Source organism: Delphinapterus leucas, chromosome 5 (assembly GCF_059928025.1).
Source record: "Delphinapterus leucas isolate spDelLeu-1000000601 "Yukka" chromosome 5, BTC_Dleu_Yukka2, whole genome shotgun sequence".
In the NCBI taxonomy this organism is placed as follows: Eukaryota; Metazoa; Chordata; class Mammalia; order Artiodactyla; family Monodontidae; genus Delphinapterus; species Delphinapterus leucas.
This window is the reverse complement of record NC_143133.1, coordinates 74,162,209-74,184,614: the sequence shown is the minus strand read 5'-3', so window position 1 is coordinate 74,184,614 and position 22,406 is coordinate 74,162,209. Positions and strand designations below refer to the sequence as shown.

General features: G+C 41.0%; 1 protein-coding gene across 2 annotated transcripts in view; it reads right to left on the bottom strand.

The window, feature by feature from the left end:
• Positions 1-284: 284 nt before the first annotated feature.
• Positions 285-22,406, bottom strand: part of KIT (KIT proto-oncogene, receptor tyrosine kinase) — an 85,400-nt gene continuing 63,278 nt past the window's right edge. The window contains exons 8-21 of one of the 2 annotated variants that reach the window (XM_022564060.2): positions 17,505-17,619; positions 15,672-15,853; positions 14,370-14,476; positions 14,149-14,275; positions 13,766-13,870; positions 13,139-13,249; positions 11,751-11,901; positions 9,798-9,889; positions 9,140-9,267; positions 7,944-8,066; positions 4,353-4,464; positions 4,139-4,238; positions 3,684-3,789; positions 285-2,558 (exon numbers count right to left, since the gene is read on the bottom strand). In XM_022564060.2, coding sequence (XP_022419768.2) covers positions 2,430-2,558; positions 3,684-3,789; positions 4,139-4,238; positions 4,353-4,464; positions 7,944-8,066; positions 9,140-9,267; positions 9,798-9,889; positions 11,751-11,901; positions 13,139-13,249; positions 13,766-13,870; positions 14,149-14,275; positions 14,370-14,476; positions 15,672-15,853; positions 17,505-17,619 — 1,688 coding nt within the window. In that variant the 3' untranslated portion in view covers positions 285-2,429. Of the gene's footprint in view, positions 2,559-3,683; positions 3,790-4,138; positions 4,239-4,352; positions 4,465-7,943; positions 8,067-9,139; positions 9,268-9,797; positions 9,890-11,750; positions 11,902-13,138; positions 13,250-13,765; positions 13,871-14,148; positions 14,276-14,369; positions 14,477-15,659; positions 15,854-17,504; positions 17,620-22,406 lie in introns of both variants that reach the window. The other variant, XM_022564044.2, reaches the window with a different exon arrangement.

Below are 22,406 nucleotides of genomic sequence, written 5' to 3'. Positions count from 1 at the left end.
TTCACATGAAACAACCTAATAATCATCATAGCAATGTGTTCTACATTTATTTCTCAATGTAAATGGAGACCTTGGGCTGTGGAGATAAAATGAGAAAATACAGCACATACAAATTCTTAACAGATGTCTGTTGAATCTTTAAGTATATAAATCCTAGCAATCTGGTAGCCTCGCGTGTATCTTATGCATACTAGGTACAAACCATTCTAATGTCAGGGTGAATGCACTTTAACACTTTCAAGTTTAATTTCCCTGAGTCTGAAATAATTAAAAATTCCACTTGATTTATATATTTACACTTTTATTAGAATTCTTCAGAACTGTGAACAATTGGACAACATATCAGAGAAAAAACATATAGAACATCAACGTCCTTTAAACTTGCACCGCTTACATATTTACACATAAAGTTACTTACTGTATATATAAAAAATATTTTCAAGGACTCATGGGCTTGGGAATATTCAAGACATTATTGCTACATTTCAATATTTACCAAAAAAAGCCACAAAATAATTTCAAACATTAAGCCACTGCCAAAGAAACATGGGATGTAAAAAAAAAAAAAAAAAAATATAAAAATATAAACTTTCAAGAATATCCAAGACAAAACTCTCAGTGAAGTGCCCCTGAAGTACCTAGACATCTACAATTAACAACCATTTTTCTTACTATAATCAAAGTCAATAGAAACACAAAGGAAATTTTCAAAGTATGGCAAACAGCGACAACTTCTTACGTGACAACAAAACGCCCCAACCTGTTACCTTTGGAAAGGTGCGAGAGCATAGAACTCCAGTGCAAATGGTTACTTCCAGATAAATGGCCACAGTTCTCTAAATGAAAGCTAAGAGACCTAGGAGGAGAAAACCGTGAGGGCAACATACCTGAATCTCACGAGACAACACACAAACCTTGCCATGTACCCATGGATCTCTTATAGTTGGGCAGGAAAAAAAAGGTAAACTCTAACAGTAATATCCAGGCTACAGCCTAAAGTGTAAAATTTAAATAAGTTTCAGTGGGAAAGTAGCATTAATAAGGTCTAAGGAACAGGTAGAGTATGTTGAGTATAAATAACAGAGTGCCTTAAGTGCAGGTGGATTGCAAATAAACAGGTACTTAAACACTCCACTTCCTATATGCCTCTATGTAAGCTTTGGTAAGCTTCTCTACACAGCTAGGTGGAGTGAAACAAGAGCTGTGCTGAAGAAAGCCAAGCGACTTCTTGGGTACTGAAGGACCCTCTTGGGCTCAAGGCAAGACTACTCCCAAAATATTTGTCTACAAGCATACACACGTGCGCACGCACACACACACACACTTATATAGATACTGGCCCAGTGTCTAGGACATGTCTGTGATGGAGGCTGAATCTAAAGTTTATTTCCGGCTACAGAAGAATCCAACTGAGACAGTACTGTTTTGTCACTTCTGCCGGAGTCATGCAGTAAATCGGTCACTTTTTCAAGCGGCATCAAATCCACTGAACACAATGCCATTCTGAAGCTGGTCAGCTTGTTCTGGACAATCTCTAGAGCAAGTTCATCAGCTACAAAGGAGATCTCTGTTAAGACTGTGCTTGGCAATTATGTATTTTCTTTAAAAAAGAAAAAAAAAAAAAGCACTAACGGTTTCCTTCAAACTTGTCTGGCTCTTCAGCTATCCCTACACACAGCAGACTCAAGCCAGAATCGTATCCAGAAACTACATCTTGTGGGTTTCCCCCCTCAAATATGTGAATCTGTACAATTTACAGATGAGTATATACAAAATGCAGGCTGGGGAGGCCTTCTCTCCAATTCAGCTCCCTAATTGTGAACTCTATTTAGAAAACAGGTCAGGACCACAAAGGCTCACACCCAGCAGTCTTTATTCGTGCCTGGAAAGCATTTTTCCACGGCCTACGTCTCGCTCCCAGCATGAAATACTAGATTTCTTGAGCCCAGATACTCATAGGCTTCTGCCCTTCGAATAACATTCTGTTTTCCACATCAAGGGATGAGCTTTTGGTTTCTAATCTTGCTGCATCATCGTATCATTACGGATGGTTATGAGGAATGAAGGTGACTACTGCCGTGTATTCAAACAAACTATCAACTATACTTTTCAGGCAGAAATTGGAGAAGCCCTGGGAAGGACTCAGGGTGTCTATAGCCCATCCCACCCACCCTTCCTCCAAGTCTGAAGTTATTCCGTTAACGGGGGCTCGCTTGCTATTGGGAACATATGCAGCTCAATGGTAGCTGATGACAGAAGTCATCGGCCACTAAAGTGTGCTCAGAAAGACAGGAGTACAGTGGGGTGTCCATTACCCTGGATTAGGATTCGAGTCGAAGGAAAACAAAATAACCATTATGAAAACCAAAAGAATGGGGGCCGTTCTTGTCGGGGAGCCCCCCCCCCGACCCCCAGATGCGCATTCTGCTTCAGACGTCTTCGTGGACAAGCAGAGGCTGCGTGGAGGATGTGCTGCTGCCCACCGAGTTGATCCGCACGGAACGGTCCACCGAGGGGGTCTCCCGATGGGGGCTGCAGTTCGCTAAGTTGGAATAAATCTGAGGAAAACAAGTCCGCAGTTAATACACCAGTCCCCATAACGAGCACGGCAACAAAGGGGCACGTCTGCAGCCTCAGAATCACAACTTAGGAAGACTCCTAAAGCCAGGAGGTTTACAAGACCTTACAGCCAAGAACCAAATCATATTGACCAAAGACAAGCTTTGTTCTATCCCTCATTTTCCCCAAGGTCTGATTACCTAAGAAGTGATGGTGCAAAATGTGCTTTTCTGCTGGGACACATCTGGGAAAGAGAATGATCTAACTTTTATAAAAGGTGTATAAATCTCTACAGCCAACTCCAATCCAAAGGCTGATGTCAGTCGCTAAGAAATCGGTGGTCCTTCCGGGGGTCTTCCATTGAGAACCAGGCTCTTGGGTGTGAAACGCTGTTTAATTCAAAATGTGCTTTGACACCCGGAAGAGCAAGCTTCAACCCAAAAGTATCAGTGGTATATGCTGAAGAAAAGACAGTTCTAAACACACAAACCAGAGAAAAAGCAGCTTAAAAAAAATCTGAGTCAAAGTAAGGATCACTCATTCTTCCTTAAAAGCCAAACAAATGATGGATTTGAGTTTTGATTTCCCCCCTCCTCAAATCACTGGGAGGGATCTCCCAACTTCAAACAACTCTTCATTCTCTATGGCTTGTGGCCATGACAGCTATCTGCCACATTCTGGCTATGCTTTCTTGAGCAGAAGGTTTATTTTACTGCAGCAACAAGCTGTCTTTTCTCTGATTTTATTCTAGTGCACATCACCCCAACCTCCAAAGGCTGAATAGCCTGACACGTGAGGCAGAGCGCATGTCGACCCCATGACCAGCACTTGGGGTGGAAGAGGAAATGTGGCAAATCCTTATGGAAACATCTATGTCCACACTTCTGAGTGCCAAGCCCTCTACTCTTTCACCTCCTTATTTCATAGCCCTTGGCCCAGAATGGGGGGGGGGGGGGTTGGGTAAAAAGAAACTGTTTCCATTGCTTTACTTTCCTACCCAAAGCCCAATTTACAGCCTAAGCCAAGGAGAGAAGGGGTGGGTAGCTTAGTCCTTACCCCCAGAGCCTGAGAAGGACACGCTTGGAACCAAGAGAGCAGAGGTCCTTTGCCCGGCTAGTACTCACATGACTGGTGCTCTCTGAAATCTGCTTCTCAATCAGTTGCACAGTCTGCTTAAATGTTGGCCTTTTCAGGGGATCAGCATCCCAGCAAGTCTTCATGATGTCATACCTGCAAGATGAAGGCCGTTTATCACTCCTCAGTGCCCTTAACTGGTCCTCAGGTGTATGCCATGCGGCAATTCCAAAAATCATTCCAGGGCTACGCAACTGGACATAGTGAATGACACGGGCATAAACTAAAACTGTGTCTAGGAGATGCTGCCCAAACTTCCTGTATATTTGGTGACAAGAGTTATGAAAATCAGCTACAGAAATGACCTTTGACCAGGATGTCATAAAAAAGGAACCAAGCGACATTTCAAACTGTGCTAGTGAAAACCCTCAACATCTGAGCTTGTCTTTAAAAAGGAAAATAAAAGGGGAAACATTATCTGAAGGAAGAATGTCCGGGCCCTTACATTTCCGCAGGTGCGTGCTCAGGGCTGAGCATTCGGAAACCTTCCTTGATCATCTTGTAGAATTTAGAATCGACTGGCATTCCAGGGTAGGGGCTGCTTCCTGAGGCACAAACAGTTTGCAATCAGTGTAACAATACGCAAGCAGGACGCTGACAACACCTTAAAGAAGATGCTCTAAGTCTGATCAAGGAGGCTTTGGCAAGGCTCGTTTTACCTAAAGAGAACAGCTCCCACAGAAAAATTCCATAGGACCAGACATCACTTTCAAATGTGTACACACAGTTGAAAATGCTCTCTGGTGCCATCCACTTCACAGGTAGCCGAGCCTGCAATGGAAGCATAACAGAGTCAACAATGTTAATTATGAAGCTCAAAAAAAAAAAAAAAACACGGAACAGAATATATTCCTATAAATGTTGCTTCTGCTGAGAGGTGGAGGTGAGAACTTGAGGGGCATCTCACGAAGGCCTTCCACCCACATAACCTCAGATGACCCCGACTGCCTCTGAAATAGGTGGATCACAAGTACAGCTGACCCTTGAACAACGAGGGTTTGAACTGCATGGGTCCATTTACACATGAATATGTTTCAATAATAAATTCTACACGGTCTGCGGTGAGTCGAATCCAAGAATGCAGAGGAACCGTGGATACGGAGGGCTGGCTCTAATTTATACTGAGATTCGTCCCTGCATTGTTCAACTGTATACTATCCCCATTTTCAAGATGGGGACATTGAGTCTGTACAGTGTGGTGGATAGGAGCACAGATGTCAGACACAGATACATGGGTTCTAACCCTGGCTCCACCACTGGCCTTGTGTAACACAGAGGTTAGTTACCACTGAACGTTATTTACCCTTTTCTCTTAATAGAAACACGGCCTCCCACGGTAAGGACTGCATGGCCCAGCTCCTTCCCAGCTGCGTGCAGCCATGTGGCTCAGTTTTGGCCACTAAGGTATATAAGTGTTGTGTGACAGCTTTAGGAGAACTTCCTTAAAATGAAGCTGGCATGTGCCCTGTGGCGTTTTCCTTCTTGTCTCTTCTGGATGTGTTGGCTGGCTCTCTCATGGCCATATCATGGACCATGAAGATAAGGGCTACACCAAGGATGGTAAAAAAAAAAAAAAAAAAAAAAAGAAAGAAACAAAGGTGGAGGAATTCGCTCCCCCTAGTACATCATGGAACCTCCATACCAGGCCTGGCCTGCTACTCCTATACTTGTTTTACTTTTTTGGGGGTGTTCTGTCATATGCAACCAAAACTATCCCTTACTAATACAGTGGGAAAGTCACTTATGTGACTTAATCTATAATTAAGCCTCAGGATATTCTTCTGTAAAGCAAAAATAATACTTCAAATTCCATGAGTTGTCTTGGGGGTTAAATGAGATAATATGGGTACCAGTGCTTAGCTGGGTACTGCTGACTCACTAGTGTCTGAAAACTTGCCCTGTACAAGCAATCACGTGATAGAGAGTAGCGGATATGCTGACTATGACTATTCCAAGGTGGTGAGTGGCAGATTTGGGGTTGAAATTCAATGGCTGAACTTCACATCCTGAACTCCTCCTGCTAACCTCGAGCCAAACTTTCTGTGACTAGTCCTCTTAGAGACATTTCTGAACTCCTGGATCTTAATTTACCATAAAAAGTTAAATCAATCCTTCGCTTAGTCCATTTAGGATTGAAAACTGGGAAGACAATTTTTTCTGGTCTTAAAGTTATTTTAGTCAGTAGGAAAAAAAAAGTGCTTTCCAGTATCCCCTCCCAGATTTTGTGCTTAAACTCTTATAGAGGCCCTTAACCTGAGATTTACAATGTGTCTTGAATTCAGGAGCTTGTGAACTTGGAAGGGAAAAAATTCCATTCTTGTGTTGACTAACTAAAGTTGAGCATTTCCTTAAATTATAAATGCAGGCAATAAAGCACCAGGTCTTAGCAGTGCCTGTGACTTTGTCACCAACAGTAACATAGATACCTTCACATTACAGTTTTATATTCATCACTTAGACATTACAGTAGTTGTTAGACCCACAGTTAGAACATGTTATTCTGTGTAACAAAGAAGCACGTGTAATGAATATCACAGAGGTACTTTTTAATATTTTAATAACTTCATTTCCATTTAATGGCTTTTCTCAGTATCCTATGTATTTTATGCATTTAAAACAGTGTTCTGACAAGGGATCCACAGGTGTCACCAGACTATGATAGGGGCCACAGCACAAAAACGACCAAGAACGTGTGTGAAGAACTTTCAGAGAAACTGACACAACGAGGAGGTCTCAAATGACTATGATGTAAATTGGGGGCCAATAACATGTTGTGTGAGTTTCCCTGCTTTTAATTTTGTCCCATTAGGTCTCCTTACCCAGTAGCCTGGTGAAGGGTGATATCTGTGACTGGTTAGTAGAACTGGCTTAGCTGGAGTCCACAATCTGAAGCCTGGTGGCACCTAACCACCTGACCCATCCTTGTTAATTCCAACTAAGGTCACGAGCCAAGAATGGGCTATTAAGAAGCTGCAGCATAACCACTGTCATGATTACTTAGATTCTAAATAAGACATCTAGCCATAATAATAAGTGCCTCACATAAGTATTAGCCACAGTGTGCCTGGCACTATTCTAAACACCCTACTATGTATATTAACTCATTTAATCCTCACAGCAACTTCATGAGGCAGGTGACAGTATTATTACCAAAAGGAGAAAAACCAAGGTTCAGAGGTGCTGGGGTAATCCTTGCCAAATATCACACAGCCACTAAACGATAGAACCAGGTTCGAACTCAGCAAGACTGGGTCCAGAACCCAGTAGCCTTCTGTCAATACTCAAAGGCCTGGATAGAGAACCACCTTTCATTCTTCCTTCCAATAGTGTACCAGGACGGAGAGGACTTGGTGTTATTAACACCCCTAGCCTTAGCGAGTTACGAGAAACGCATGCTATCATCAGGAAGTAAATCCAGGAACATTTCTGCAAAGAAACAAGTCTAGTACAGCCCACCCACAGAGATGCCATAGTGATGGAGAAGGAAATATTACATCATCATAAGGCACACAAGAGCTACCTCCAGGAATAGCTCTGGACTATAGGTATGGGCCTGGGAAAATAGATGTAGAAGAATATATGTTCAAGACTATTGGCTTCCCATACTAATGGGATATTCCTCTAGAAATCATAGGCTCTGGTTTCAGCCTCTACTGACCTGGGTCATCTCAGACAAATAGCACTAAAATACACTGTTTTTAGTTTCCCCAACTTTTAAAATGTGAAGACTTGCATTCTAATGCCAAGGGTTTGTCCTGATGATACAATGAAAATTGGCAATGAAAGCACTTTGAAATAAAATCACTATGTTCCGTAAGCCAATTATTCTTTATGAATGTCTTTAATAAGCTCTTGATTATAAGATTCAACATTCTATATACCTAACTCTGAACATTATCTTAGACTTAACATTATCTTTTGCACATAGCATGTCAATCTCAAAATAAAATTCTCCTGCTGTGACCTTCAGGTCCACATTTGTTTCACTTGAACAAAATCAAGTTCATTGCTATTCTCAGGCTATAATGAAAATTAAGGCTATTTCTGTTTCCTTCACATGCTTCATAATTACACAATTAGAATTAGGAATTCTATTATCGGAATTTTGCTAAAGTACACTTAATTTGACTGCTAAAATGCATGGTACCGCAAAGGTAGGATTTGCATTATGAAAATCCTAAAAAGCAATACTTAAGAAAACTTGAAACAAAAATCCTTCACTGGACTGTCAAGAGAGAGTGGGTACTCACGTTTCCTTTGACCACATAATTAGAATCATTCTTGATGTCTCTGGCTAGACCAAAATCACAAATCTTTGTGATTCGACCATGAGTAAGGAGGATATTTCTGGCTGCCAGGTCTCTATGAATACACTATTAGGAGAGTGGGAGGCAAAAGAAAACCATTTACATTTATTTTAAACTTTTAAAGAGTGAAAGCTATGTTTAATACTAGAATGCTGCTTATGTCATACAGTGCCAATACTTTTGCTTTACGTTTAAACTATTCAGTGCACCAAAAATAAATATCTAGATTACACTTTGAATGATGTTCAAATTTGTGTTTCACATTGTTAGGACCTTAATTACTATAATCACTTTCAAAACCAACTTGAATAATGCTTCTTTTTTTCCTTAGGACTACTTTCATTCATAGGAAAATACATTATAAATAGTCCCATCATTTTTTTAAACGGAAAACTCATTTTATATGCTTCTCTTTGAATGTCCTTTTAAAGAGTTTCTAAAATGTCTACAACTTCAATCTGATACCTCCTAAGGACAAAGGGAAGAGGCTCTTTATTTCAGCCACCCTATATCCTCTTTTAGTTTGGTAATTGTTTGGAAATGTCACCAATGATAACTTAAGGGTAGGTTCTGTAACCTCATTCTATTCTGCTTGTCCCATTTCCTAAGGAATTCCTCTCACCCTTCCAGAGACCATGTTCCTTGTTTTAGTTCCATCATTCTCTTCCCACCCCCAACCTTCTGATCAAATGTTTATCGCTCTCTCTTGATTCCTTACTCCCCTGCACTTTGTAAACCATACACGCAATATTTGAGGTCTAACTTCAAAAAGACCCAAGTATATGCTTCACTGAGCACTGCAACTACATGAGGTACCCCCTCCTTTGGCTGATAAAATAATTATCTCTTTATTTTCTAAGAGCAGCTCCTATATCCTAAAAGCCAAGTTTTAAATGAATTCATTGCATATAAAAAATATATTCATAGAAAGCTTATTTAGACAGGCTTGCACTTTAAAGCTTATAAATGAGAACTTGAATTCCGAAGAGACAGCAGTTAGAACATGAAGAAACTGTATTTCCTCGGCTTTTGGTTACCACATTTCAAGTGACACTCTGCCTTCTAACTATGGCTCTAAAATGCCCCTTGGGGGCCATGGGGGCAAGGAGAGGACTCTTCTGAGAATCACCCTCACTTACATTCTTCGAGGCGAGGAATGCCATGCCCTTTGCCACCTGGTAAGAAAAGCTCAGCAAGTCCTCCAGGTCTAGGGCCAACTCATCATCTTCCATGATGGCAGGAGTCACGTCTCTTTCTATGTATGAACCTGTTAGGAGGAGAAGGGATTTTCCCAGCAATTAAAACCTTCAAGTAAGGACAGTAAGAGACAGTGACAACAATACCTCCAAGGGCTGGTAATCAAGGAACTGATGTGAACTTGCAGGCAAATCACCTCCCCAATGTTAAGGACAGGTAGGTACTGAATCACAAAGCTAATATTCCCAATCCTGGGCTAAGTTACAAAATCTTCAGGGAACAAGAACAGTGGATGAATGCAAAAGTCTCATACTTTTTATATGCAAAATATGTACTTGATATATTTTGATATGCATGTTATCATATATGCAGTAAAATGCTCAGATACAATAACACACGCTCTGACCCCAAATATCCACTTGCAACCCTTAACTGCCATTGACCACTGGCACTGCCACTGGATCCTATGGCAATGGATCCTAGGCCATTGGATCCTATCCTAAAGGAGAACCGGTCACTACAGGAGTGGTGTTAGATTCCACAGTGGTATGAGAAAGCCTCTGTCAATGAAGTTGTTTTTATTGCTTGATAGGTACCCACCTATTCTCGAAGATCTCCTTTTGTCTGCCTTGGTTGGTACAACATAAGAAACTCCGGGTTTCATGTCCATGTACTCATTAGTACTATCACCGCTGGGAGAGATGAAACATCCATCAAATCATGATTAAATAAAATGGGAAATGGGGGAGCACACAAGGGCCAGGCTCTATCTCCCCATCCCTTTTTGAACATAAGAGGCTGCTTTTATTTAAAGAAAGCATTGCCAAGTTTCAATAAGGAAAATCTTGTTCAGTAAGATATGAGTTTTTAATATTCAACATTCGGGTCCAATCCCCGGGAATTAGATGGCCTTTTTTGTGTTCAATTGTAGATGGAACTCAGGTCAGAAATTTCCCATCTCTTGACACCAGGGATTTAATGAGAAGCAGAGAACCAAAACCATTATCCCACATTACTTCAAACTCTCTAAATTAGCCTCAAGAGAGACAAGATGAAAGAGACAAAGAACCAGAGCTTCTGAGATGTGTTATTAGTGGGGGAAGACAGAGATCACTAACATATAGCAACTGATGGAAGAAGGGTTAAAAAAACCAAGTTTGGTTCAGATAAACACCAATAATTTGGATGATTTTCTGAACCATCTGGACCTCTTGAATCTGCAACATTTGGCTGGAGAGCCTTCAAGATTTCTAGTACTTCCTGCTTCTGATTAGCATAGAAACACCATGACAACAATCTCCTTCAGAGTGTGCTGGTGGTTCCAATCCCATATGGGATCCCAAAGCACAGAAAGCACTACACAGGACTGAACAATTTAGGCCATTACTTCAGAAAGTTAAAAAATACATAAGGTGCCAAGGTTTTAGAAATAAGGCAAAGTGGCTCATTTATTCATATAAAGAGGATGTGCACTAGAGAAACTAACAAAAGATGGTTTGGTTTATACTGTATTTTACTTCCACTTGTCACTACTCAAAGTTCACAGGATTGAAAAAAAAATTAAAAAGCTTCACCTAGGATTTAAAACTTCAGAGGTATAGAAAAACACGTTAGGAGGTAACCGCCTATCAACAATATTTACCAAGGTCTCCTTGAGGGCCTGGGGTTAAGTTTAGGAGACAAGTCTTGCCTTCTCAAAATGTAGGGGATATAGTAAATAAAAAGGAAAGAGGAAACCCACCACACAACCGCAGAAATATAAAGTATAAGGGATTAGGCACAATTACTAGGATTTCTGTTGGGCAGGGTGATCTAGGAAGTCTTAAATGGCAGATCTTAACAACACTTGGAAAGAAAAGGCAAGACGTGGCACAGAATTCTATTCTGGTTGTAAACTACACCAATTCTCCTTAAAGGAACTTGAAGCCCTTGACACATCATTCAAATTCAGAATGGTATCAAGGATGAAAGAGATGAAAATAAGGCACAAGTTTTTAAAATGTGCTGGAGTAGTTGTGCCTTTGAGAGCATGAGTTAAGAAAAGAAAGGGTAAGGTATACAGATATAATTCAGAGGTAGATGGTGAGAAACCTATGTGCAGAGAGCTGTTTGGAGCTCTTTGCCATTCTGTTAAAGGTTTTAAAGGAATTTACTGTGACAATTTGGCAGCCTTTCCCACTTTCCCTATAAACAGTGTCTCACTGTAAAGATGCATACAGTACCCGGCTCAACAGTATAAAGAGAATGACACACAAGAACAGAACGATGATAAGAGAAATAGGTACAGAATTCATTCAATTGAATAGAACTAAAGCTTAGAAAAACACTAAAGATGCATTTTTAAGAATCAACAAAAATTTAAGTTCAACACTATTTCAATCCTTAAAAACACTATTTGAACTTTCTAAACCGTTAATCACATTTAAATGATTTAATAATTCTGATTTTGTACCTCAAAGTACCTCAGGTTCACTTTTTTAAAGAATCAACCTTGATTGTAAACCCTCATGACTCCATGAACTGTCAACAGCTATTTATGTAAATCAGTCTTACCAGGAAGACTCCTTTGAATGGAGAAGGTTTTTATAAAGCGCCGCTTCTGCGTGATCTTCCTGCTTGGAGCAAATAAATGAATCACGCTTTCTTCTCAAAAAATTCAGAAGATCACCGTAGCAACAATACTCTGTAATGACCAGGGTAGGCCCTACGAACATTTAAGAAAAGGTTAGAAAAAGGTGAGATATACAGACCGTCCAGCCTCCCATAAAAATACCCAAGGGTCATCACGGCCATTCACACTCAGGTTCAAGGCTAAGCCTACTTAGTACAAGTACAATCCCATCTATTAACATTGCTTAGCAAAAAGCAGCAGAGTAACCTTTTTACCTGAATTTCTAAGTGATTAGGGGCCAGGCATGACTGCTGGTTTTAGACAAGAGTTATAGCTTTCACCGTTATATTATCATCAAGCCTCCTATATGAACCCTTTGATTCACTTCTGTTTACAATGGGGGCTCCATGCCTCTTGGTAATGTTATTATGGAAATGATGACGAGCACACACACACACAAAAAAACTGTGGCGTAATAGGAAAACCAACCGCCAGAACCACCAGCTGAGACTAGGAGGTGGGGGAAACCCTGAAATGACAGGGCATCACCTGTGTTCCAGGGCCTATCTGTCGAACTTTTTTTTTTTTTTGGTGTTGTGAACGCCTCAAAAACTGTAGCTCTGAAGTTAACAGGCAACTAATTAACTCGGGCAGAAATCTCTCAGGAACAATTTGTGATGTGGCGAAGCAACATTTATTCGGGCTGTTTTACGAAATTACATGACCCTGTCAACTTGACAGTGGATCTCTCCAGACCTTGAGGAATGGCTCATTTTACACATCTTTGTTCCTTCTGACCAAAATGCCTTCTGGCAACATCACAGAAAGCCTTGATGAGAGGACTAATGACTGCTTCCGAATTGGAAATTTCTTTTTTATAGAAGTGAAGTGTTTGCTCATTTGGTGTATATTTGAGGGCTGGAAGGCTTAGAGGCCTATTTTTAATGACGGTATGTACATGAACATTAACCCTTTAGTGGCTAAATGTCATCCAGCAAAATATAAAAGCTCACAAGGTAAAAGAAAAGCTTTCTGGAGGAGATGAGACAGACGTTCTCGAGATATTCAAGAGGTCAATGTCGGTGAGACATACACGACTGTAACTAGGGTATGTCCTGGGCTGTCCTGCCCCATGATGATAAAACCTGAAATATACATTCTTAAGTACAATAGCTTGGGTGGTGGGGTGCAGGAATCCAGCAAGAGGTTAGCCGCCTGGGTCAAAATCTTGCAAGAAGCTTATAATCAAGCATTGTCAAAAACCATATCAAAATCTCCCATCTTTTGATAATCTGACCCATAACAAGAGTCAGGTTGGCCATGGCCTTACCTCCAATGGTGCATGCTCCAAGAAGATTCACAATATTCACATGATTACCAAGGTAGCTTAAGACTTTGAGTTCAGACATTAGGGCTTCGCGTTCCGTTAAATGGGCACTTGCTAAAATTAGAAACATCTTATTTTAGCAAAAAACAAATCTGGAGGGGGGGGCTTGGGATGAACTGGGAGATTGGGATTAACACATATACACTAATATGTATAAAATAGATAACTAGGGCTTCCCTGGTGGCGCAGTGGTTGAGAGTCCGCCTGCCGCCTGCAGGGGACACGGGTTCGTGCCCAGGTCCGGGAAGATCCCACATGCCGCAGAGCAGCTGGGCCCGTGAGCCATGGCCGCTGAGCCTGCGCGTCCAGAGCCTGTGCTCCACAACGGGACAGGCTACAACAGTGAGAGGCCCGTGTACCGCAAAAAAAAAAAAAAAAAAAAAAAAAAGATAACTAATGAGAACCTGCTTATAGCACAGGGAACTCTACTTCTCTTTGCTATATGGTAGAAACTAACGCAACGTTGTAAAACAACTATATCCCCCCAAAAAAACCCAAAAAACAAAGCCCAAAGAAAGACAAATCTGGGACACCAGTGGTGAGCACGCACAGTAGCCTGCAGGAACTTACGTTTGAGCATCTTCACAGCAACAGTCATGGCCGCATCTGACTTAATTAGGCCATATGCAGTGGCCTCAACAACTTTCCCGAAGGCGCCGGCACCCAAGGTTTTCCCTATAGAAAAGAAGACAAGGAAGTAAGTGGCAATGGTGTGGTGGGACTGAAGGACTATTTGTGTCATTTCAAAACCAATAAAGGATTTGGGACAAATTTGTCTAGATACACTTCCTTAAAGTGTGCTTGATGCCAAATCTATCAAAGGTGGTGAAATCTCACAAAAAAACACTTATTGTTTCAGGTGGAATAAAATAAAGGAAGCTACTGGGGTTCCCTAAAGTCACTGTTATGTGTACACAAAAAGGTTACGTGGAAAGCCCCTGTTGCATACTGACCAAAACTCAGCCTGTTTCTGGGAAACTCCCATTTGTGATCATAAGGAAGTTGCGTTGGGTCTATGTAAACATAATTGTTTCCATTTATCTCCTCAACAACCTTCCACTGTACTTCATACATGGGTTTCTGGTGGAGGGAGAAAGGGAAAGAGGCATCATCTTTTAATGGTTAATGGTTCAGCCATTACAGCGTTCAAGGCGGAGAACAAATAAATGGTTACCTGCAAATATTTGTATGTAAGAATCATCACGATGATACACATCATACCAGCTGCGATCACAAAACCAATCAGCAAAGGCGTGAACAGGGTATGGGCATGGATTTGTTCTAAAATGAAGGAGGAACGTGGAATCACAACCTGTTAGTGGGGTCGGATCTTCACCACGACCACCTTGCCCCCAACTCGCCCACCTCCCACCTTACTGCCCATCACGGCAGAAGTCAAACCAGTTGCATCTGAGCTCCTTGCCTTGATTATTATCTTATTCTTGTTATTCAAAGGAATCTTTTAAAATAACAGCTTTAAACCAGACGACTGTGGAAAAGAAGTTGCGATTTCCATAGCACAAGAATAACGTTACGCTGTTTGTCAGTGAAAAGCGACATCTCAGTGAACTTTGCACTTCAAATTCCTGCCTTGAACTTTAAAGTGTTTCCTTTATGGATATTTTATAGTTTCTTCTTTATGTTTTCCTGACTTTCCAAATTTTCTACACTGAACATTGAGCTTCTTTCACAACCGAGGAAAACACTTTTAAAGTGTTCTTTTCACTGCACTACCTGAAAAAAAACCTACGATGAAGAACAATGTAAGATTCTTCCCCTCGTTACTCAAAATCTGAACAAACACCACTTTCTGGCACTCGTCTTTGCCAACTCCAGAAACAAAAACCGAGCCCTAAGAATGTAGGTGTCTAGTTCCTTTGTCTTCTGACTTCATACCAATTCATCAATTCGTCCACATGCATCGTTCAACTTATGTTAGGAGAGCTGGTCACTCATGAATCAAATTTTAAAGATGGTAAAGAAATACCTCACTAACATGATTCCATAAAAGGTAATGTTAACTTTGTGATATGGTGTCTGGCAATCTGTTAAAATAACTGACTTTAAGTCACAACTTAAATAATTTTTCATTGAATTTAAATCTTTAAATTGTCCCAATTCTGTTTCTGTTTGAATATAAAGTAAGTCTGGTTCTCCTATTTTCTTTCTCTACCCCTTCCTAATGGAAACCGTTGGAAATACACAATTAATTTTATACAGATACATATGCACACACATACATACATGCACGCACGCATAAAATACATATAGTACATGGTTACTGCACACACTTTATTAACAAACTAGCACAGGATGAAACTGAGTAAGTTTGATGACAATCAAATGTGCAATGTGACTATTACCAGAAATGACATGGCCAGGGATGGGATGGACTTAAAAATCATGATCGACATGGCAGGCCGAGCCTAAACATCCCCTTAAATTGGATTAAAAAGAAATATACCTTTGCTGTTACCTTTAAATGCAAAGTTAAAATAGGCAGAACTCTTGCCCACATCGTTGTAAGCCCTGCACTCCACCGTGCCATTGTGCTTAAAGGCGCTGTCATCAATGGAGCTGTAAACCACTAGTTTTCCAAACGGTGACACAGATGAGTTTTGGATCTGCACATCCACTGGCCCAACAGGGACAGAACATCTAGCGGGAAAAAAACAGCAGTGCAGACTTACTCTAGGAAAAAGAATCAATGGATCAAACACATTGGATGTGGCATACTTTTAAAACTAAGGCAGGTTTGTGATCAGACATTTCCTTTTACAACTGAAGAGTGTGATGACGGATGAGCACGTCTGTGGCACCGTGAACAAGAAAAGCGCTTGGAAAAGAAGAAAGAGGTTTCAGAGTGAGAGGTGGGTTCGAAATCTGGACTCAAACACCTATTCTGTTGACTTCCGACTAGTGCTTAAACCCTCCAAGACTCAGTTCCTACAGCTGCAAACTTGGGGTGGTAATACCCATCTTGGAGGGTTATCGAAAGGATCAGAGATGAATTCAATAAGACGGTTGGTTCATATCCTGGCACACAGTAGCCTTTTATAAATAAATGGTGAAAGAACGTATGAAGGATTGAAAAGGAAGAGCGTGGAGGAGGAAAGCAGTAAAGTCTATGAGGATGAAGACAGGGCCAGCCGCCAAACACCAGACGTGAGGACCCTACGGCTCGAGGTACGATCATGCCGCTGGGCTGGACTCCAGGTGGCAAAGACTCAGATGACCCTATTTTAAATTATCCCCCCCATATGCCTGGCAATTTTCTATTCCCTTACCTTGCTCTTTACTTTCCCCCTTAGCACTTAACACCTGCATATGGTAGTTATTTATTTCATCTTCTGCCCATCTCTGCCCATTAGAATATAAACTCCCAAATGGGACTCAGGTGTTTTGTTCACTAGACCCATGTCTGGCCTAGAGGTGGAACTCCATAAATATTTGCTCAACAGATGTCTAAAACTACTGTGGTTGCTTTCCCTGTGGGCATACTTTCCAGGGGTCTTGAACCCCCTATTACTCCCCAAAGAAAACACTCCACTAAAACTCAGCTGAGGACAACAATCCTATGTGACCTCTTCCAACTTGGTGTTGATAAAAAAGGTCTATTCCGTGAAAAATGAAATTTCTATTATTATCCTGACTATTTAAATGATCGTGACGTTACACTGGCCTGAGTGTAAAATAGCATTTGATGGATAAAAACAGCAATGCTGACCCCATTTTCATCTCCAGGTAATGTTAAAGGACAGTTTAAGGTTTAAGTGTGGATTGTGAGGGAGAGGAAGTTCAATGCCAGATGTGCTCTGCTCAGGGCCTGGGCACCTCAATCAAGGAGAAAACCTTTTTAAAACACATAGCTCCCAAACGCCGCATGTATGTGGTAATTCTGTGATCATTACTTTTTGGTAACTTGGCAATTAACTTCCGAGGTAATTTTTTTCATGATAACTACAGCCACATTTCCCACACATATTACCTCCTGTGTATAGATTGGAAATCTAATTACTCTGTCCTGGAAAATTGCTTTATCTACCTGCAGGGTGGAAATTGCACGATAAATCCAAGAAGATAACCACCAAAATAGAGAAGTCATTCAGTAATCATGTTTCAGCAAACAAGATTCATGTCTACCAAGAAAAATATAGCAATTATGTCCTTTAAAAAGCCACATGGCTGGAAAAAAAATTAATCAAAACAAAGTTTGGTTTTTTTAAAATCTGAAAACGTATTTGAAATTCAAGTGAATTGCAGTCCTTTCCTTATGCATGTTAAGTAGTACCCAAAATAATCATCTCACCTCTGCTCGGTTCCTGGACAAAAATACCAATCAATGGTGGGCTCTGGGAATCCTGCTGCTACACACTGCAGCATGCCATTCATGAGCCTGTCACGAGTCAGGATTTCTGGCTTTGCTGCAGGGAGAGAGAAGTGGCCTTATGTCAGACTGCTGGAAAACCTCACCAAGGCTCACTCCACTATTTCTGAATCCTCAATAACTTTCTCGAGGCCGAAGGGGACCCCGAGGAGCATGTTGTTCAAAGGGGAGAATCTGAACCAGTGAGTGGAAGGCACAGGGAAGGCAGATGTGAGGGTCTGACCAAGAAAGGCTTTCCCGGTTAGAGCTGCCCAGTCCCCACGTGGACTGTCCATCCTACGGATGCCGGGGTCTCCGAGATCTCCCTGTCCCGGGGATGGCTGAGGTCGCAGGACCACCGGGCAGGGTTTCTGTTTCCAGTGAGAGGGAACCTGAAAGATGGCATCTAATCAGGATTCTAGGATTCCCAACTATCTTAAAGGTGGAAATCCGGTTTAAAGGTTTCCTGCCCTCCGGATTTCAAATTATTGGAACTTTCACAGGAATTTCAAGTTATTGCAGGAACTAGAATATTTCCCCTTTTTCTGGGCGTGGGTGTGGTGCAGATAAGGAGCTGAATCACCCTTTTACAGAGAAGTCAAAACATAAGAGTAAAACCCAATGTGGGCTTTTAACTCCTAACTTTTATTTCAAATACAAAACAGGAACAGAAAATGAGAAGAGGAAACCAGCTCAAGAGTTTTATTTATACATATGTCTAAACCTGAGTATAATCACTGAAAAAGTAAACTGTATCATCAGCAGGAATGCTCTAACCTGACATTTCTGCGTAACTATAATCAACTGATGTTCAGTCAAGGGTGCCCTAAAGCACTGCAAATTCTGGAGATTTCTAAACTGAACGGAAGATGAACTTACATACAGTTGTTCTACTGGTAATATACCTGAAGGATTCTAACCCTTTGAGAATGAGTAAGCTCCACTGTAAGCACTGATGGCAGGGATGGTGATGTGCTCATCCTGCATCCCTGGTACAGCATCGCATGTGCCGACGCCAAGCATGAGCACAGAGCTATGGGCTGCCGCGTGCGGCAGACAGACCTTGCAGCCCAGCTCCGACACTCAGAGGTTCTCTGCCTTCCACCAAGTCTCCTCGGGTGTCCAGTGGGGAAATAACAAAGAGTACCCATTTCATAGGGATGCTGTGACAACTAAATGAGATGGCGCACACAAAGAACCAAGAATGATTCACAGAGACGAAACAATAATGTATTAATTACTCATTTATTAGTTATTCATTTATTCAGTGACTCTTTTCTATTCAGAGTACCCACCCTCCTCGGTTAATCAAGTTTGCTACCAATTAGGTTAACTGTATTTGCCACTCTAAATATTCTCTTCAATATCTAAAAACTGCTTCAAGATAGCACGGTAACGTGTGTGTTTTAACCCGATGCGTTGGGAATTTGACATTGATTATGTTGCAACTGACAGGAAAAATATACGTGGTCAGAGGAAAAGACTGACGGATCAGAAGCTTATTTCCTCGAAGGAAGGAAATAAGCTGATAAATGACATCTTTGTAGAACAACCTCTCAGCACCCCACCTCCTTGCAGGCAAATGGCTTGGCAGGGATCAGAGTGTCTGCATGCATGGCACACCCACCTGTCATTCAACCTGGCCCTGCTGATGCGCGGGCCATTTGGCTAATATACACAAAAGAGCAACAATCCACAAGCAGTCTCAAGGTAGGGGCATCCTTGAGAGTTTGGATCCAATGCCAGCTTTCACAAATAGAGCAAGAAGACAAGCCATCGTCTTGCGAAAGCATCCATCTGGCAAGTTTCATTTAATTATCATGGGCAACTGTGTGATCGGGCTGAAAAGTAGGACGTAACACAGAAAGCAGTGGAACTTTAGGAGAATGCTATTTGCTGAAGACTGCAGGCACCATACGGCAGGTCTCTCTGGACTCAATTCAAGTGTCATCTTCTTTTCCAAGCCATCCTCAACTCTCCAAAGCCAAGTTGGTTAGTCTCGCCTCCCTACTCCTGAAGCCCTTTAGAGCACCTGACGCGCTTATACAATATCCTGGTGTGTCTGCTCCTCCGTCAGACTGTATGTTCTCAAGGGCAAGGACCATGTCTCACTGACTGTACCTCTGACTCCTAGCAGAGTCTGACCTATGGCAGACATACAGTAAGAGTTGTTGAGTGATTAAGTCCCCCCAGAGGAACAAGTCCCTCATACTCCAAAGGAATTCAATCAGAGTCACAAAAAGGGACCTGGAAGAACAGCCTAATGGTGATTTTTTCCTGTGTAGGGGCAGGATTTACACTATTTTTTCAATAGTGGGCCATGACATAAGAAATCCACACATATACCTGGCTGTGTGATTTTTTTTTTTGCATACTGAGATTAATGATGAGAGGGGAAGGTCTACACATAGACAGTAAAGATAACTGGATAGGACTCAAATGGGAATCAAGTTCATAAGACAGATCTCCTCATACCAACCTTCCTTTTGTCACTCATTCTTCCTAACGCTACATGATGGATTTTTAGTGGAATTAAATATTACTCAGTATGGGAGAAAGGGCTGAAAGGATGCCTGATGATGTCCACAGTGGTTATCTCTGAGTAGCAGGGTTATGGATAGTTTCTATTTCATTCTTTTGACTTAGTTTCTAAATTTTTAAAATTTTTTTACAGTGAACACATAGCTAATAACAAACCTATAAGACATTTTTTAATTTAAAAAAATTGGAACAGCTGAAAATTACATAATCAATTGCATTTAGCTTTGGTTACAAGATCCAAGCCTTCTAGCATGACACCTGGTAGCAGTTGTACAACGGCCAGGGCTGGCAAAAGGTACGGTCGGGCTGACCTACTTGTTCCCGTGTGCTGGTTAATTAGGCAGATGTTCCCAACCTAACCTAAGGCTAATAGAGCAGCTTTTGTCCTGCTGGACCTTAGGCTGGCAAACCAAGCTCAGAGGGCTCCTCAAACTTCAGTGTGCATTTGAAGCATGAGGAGGTGAGGTTAAAATGCACATTCCTGGGCCCCATCTCCAGAGATTTAATAAGTTGAGCATCTGACCCAGCAAAGCACTTTTTTTAGAGAATCTTCAAGCGACCCTATCAGGGCTGGGACTAGAGTGAGGCAAGAAGAGCACCTAAGGAGAGGAATTTAAGAAGCTTCTCACCCTCTAGGTCTTGCAAATACAGGTTGGCACCCTGAGTGAGCACCTCCTTAAATTTGGCAACCTAGGCATCTCTCCTGCTTCATCCTAATTCCAGCCCTGTCCCTAATGTTGGCGACAAGAGACCTCGTTGTGAAAAGGCTAAATTACATGAGTACAGTTTGGGCTGTACATGGCAAGTTGCACTACAAAAAATGTTTAATGCATAAAGAATGAACTAGGTATAATTCTGATTCCTAAAAATGAAAATCTGGGCTTATCTGCATTTTGTAAGTGCCTCAACGCACCGTCCAAGGCATTAAATATACATTTTGCTTTTAAAGACACATAACTCCCTCCAATTCTCCAGGTTAAATCTGAGCTGTGTTTCCTTAGATATTCTGCAATCAGCAGTATACCAAATGACACATTCCTTAATTCCTCCCAAGTTGGAGGTTTAGATAAGCCTAAGAGGTGTATAAGCTATGTATTTCCCGTGGAGATAAAAATTAGCCTTGTCTCCTTTCAAAGCATTGTGGACCTCAGTCATCTGGCGTCTCCGACAACACTGATCAGCTCGTAGGCAGATTTCAGAGTGCTTATAACTCTTCTGAGAATTTATTGCTCATGCAATTAAAAATCCCAACCATTTGCTGACTTACCCCACAGATATGTGATCTTACAAAATATTCCTTTTCACCAACATCATGTCCATATGGAAGGCAAGAACAAATCGAATTTTAAAGAACACAGCACAGACAACAAGAGCTGGGGGGTGGGTGGGAGGAGGTACACAGGTAACTGGTGGGGAAGCACTGAGTATAGTTCTTGGCTCAACTTAACTACCTCCGCCAACTCCTGCTACAAATGCGTATCTGCCCACACTCTCTAATCAGCAAAGAACACAGACTTAAGTGTCCATACAACAAAAGACAAAATGAAGAGGGATCTTACGGATGAGTATGTTTTTACAGTTGTAGGTCCCATGATATTTAATGGCAATACAGCAATGATTTGTAGCAATTTGTCACTATCATGGTTTGGGTCTGAGTCAAATCTACGTTCCTGCCATAATATCATTATAATAAAGGAACTTAAATCAACTAAAATAGAAGTATTAAAAAACTCAGGTTAACTTTTACTTATAAAAGGAGTATCATACTTTTTTAATACTTTTTAAAAAAATCCCCAGAACAGATATTTTGAAAATACATTTTGGATACAAACAATTATATATAAAATGGATAAACAACAAGGTCCTATAAGGGAACTATATACAATATCCTGTAATAAACCATAATGGAAAAGAATATGAAAAAGAATATATGTACTATATATGTATGTACAACTCAATCACTTTGCTGTACACCAGAAACACAACATTGTAAATCAACTATACTTCAATAAAAAAAAAAATTAAAGAAAATACATTTTGTTTTACACATTCTTAAAGATATCCAGCAACTGGTGTATGGGTACTTTAATAGAAATTTGTTTAACAAACGAAACAACACTTCAACTATAGTGTCCTACATCCAGTTCTGTTTAGCAGAGTGTCTATCATTAAAAAAAAAAAAAATTCTCCTACTGAACTGATGTCCTAAATGAAAGGTATGCAAATTTTTAATGTAAAAGGTGAAACAGTAATATTTTAGAGGCCATAGGTCTCTCACAAATACTCGATTCTGACACAAACATA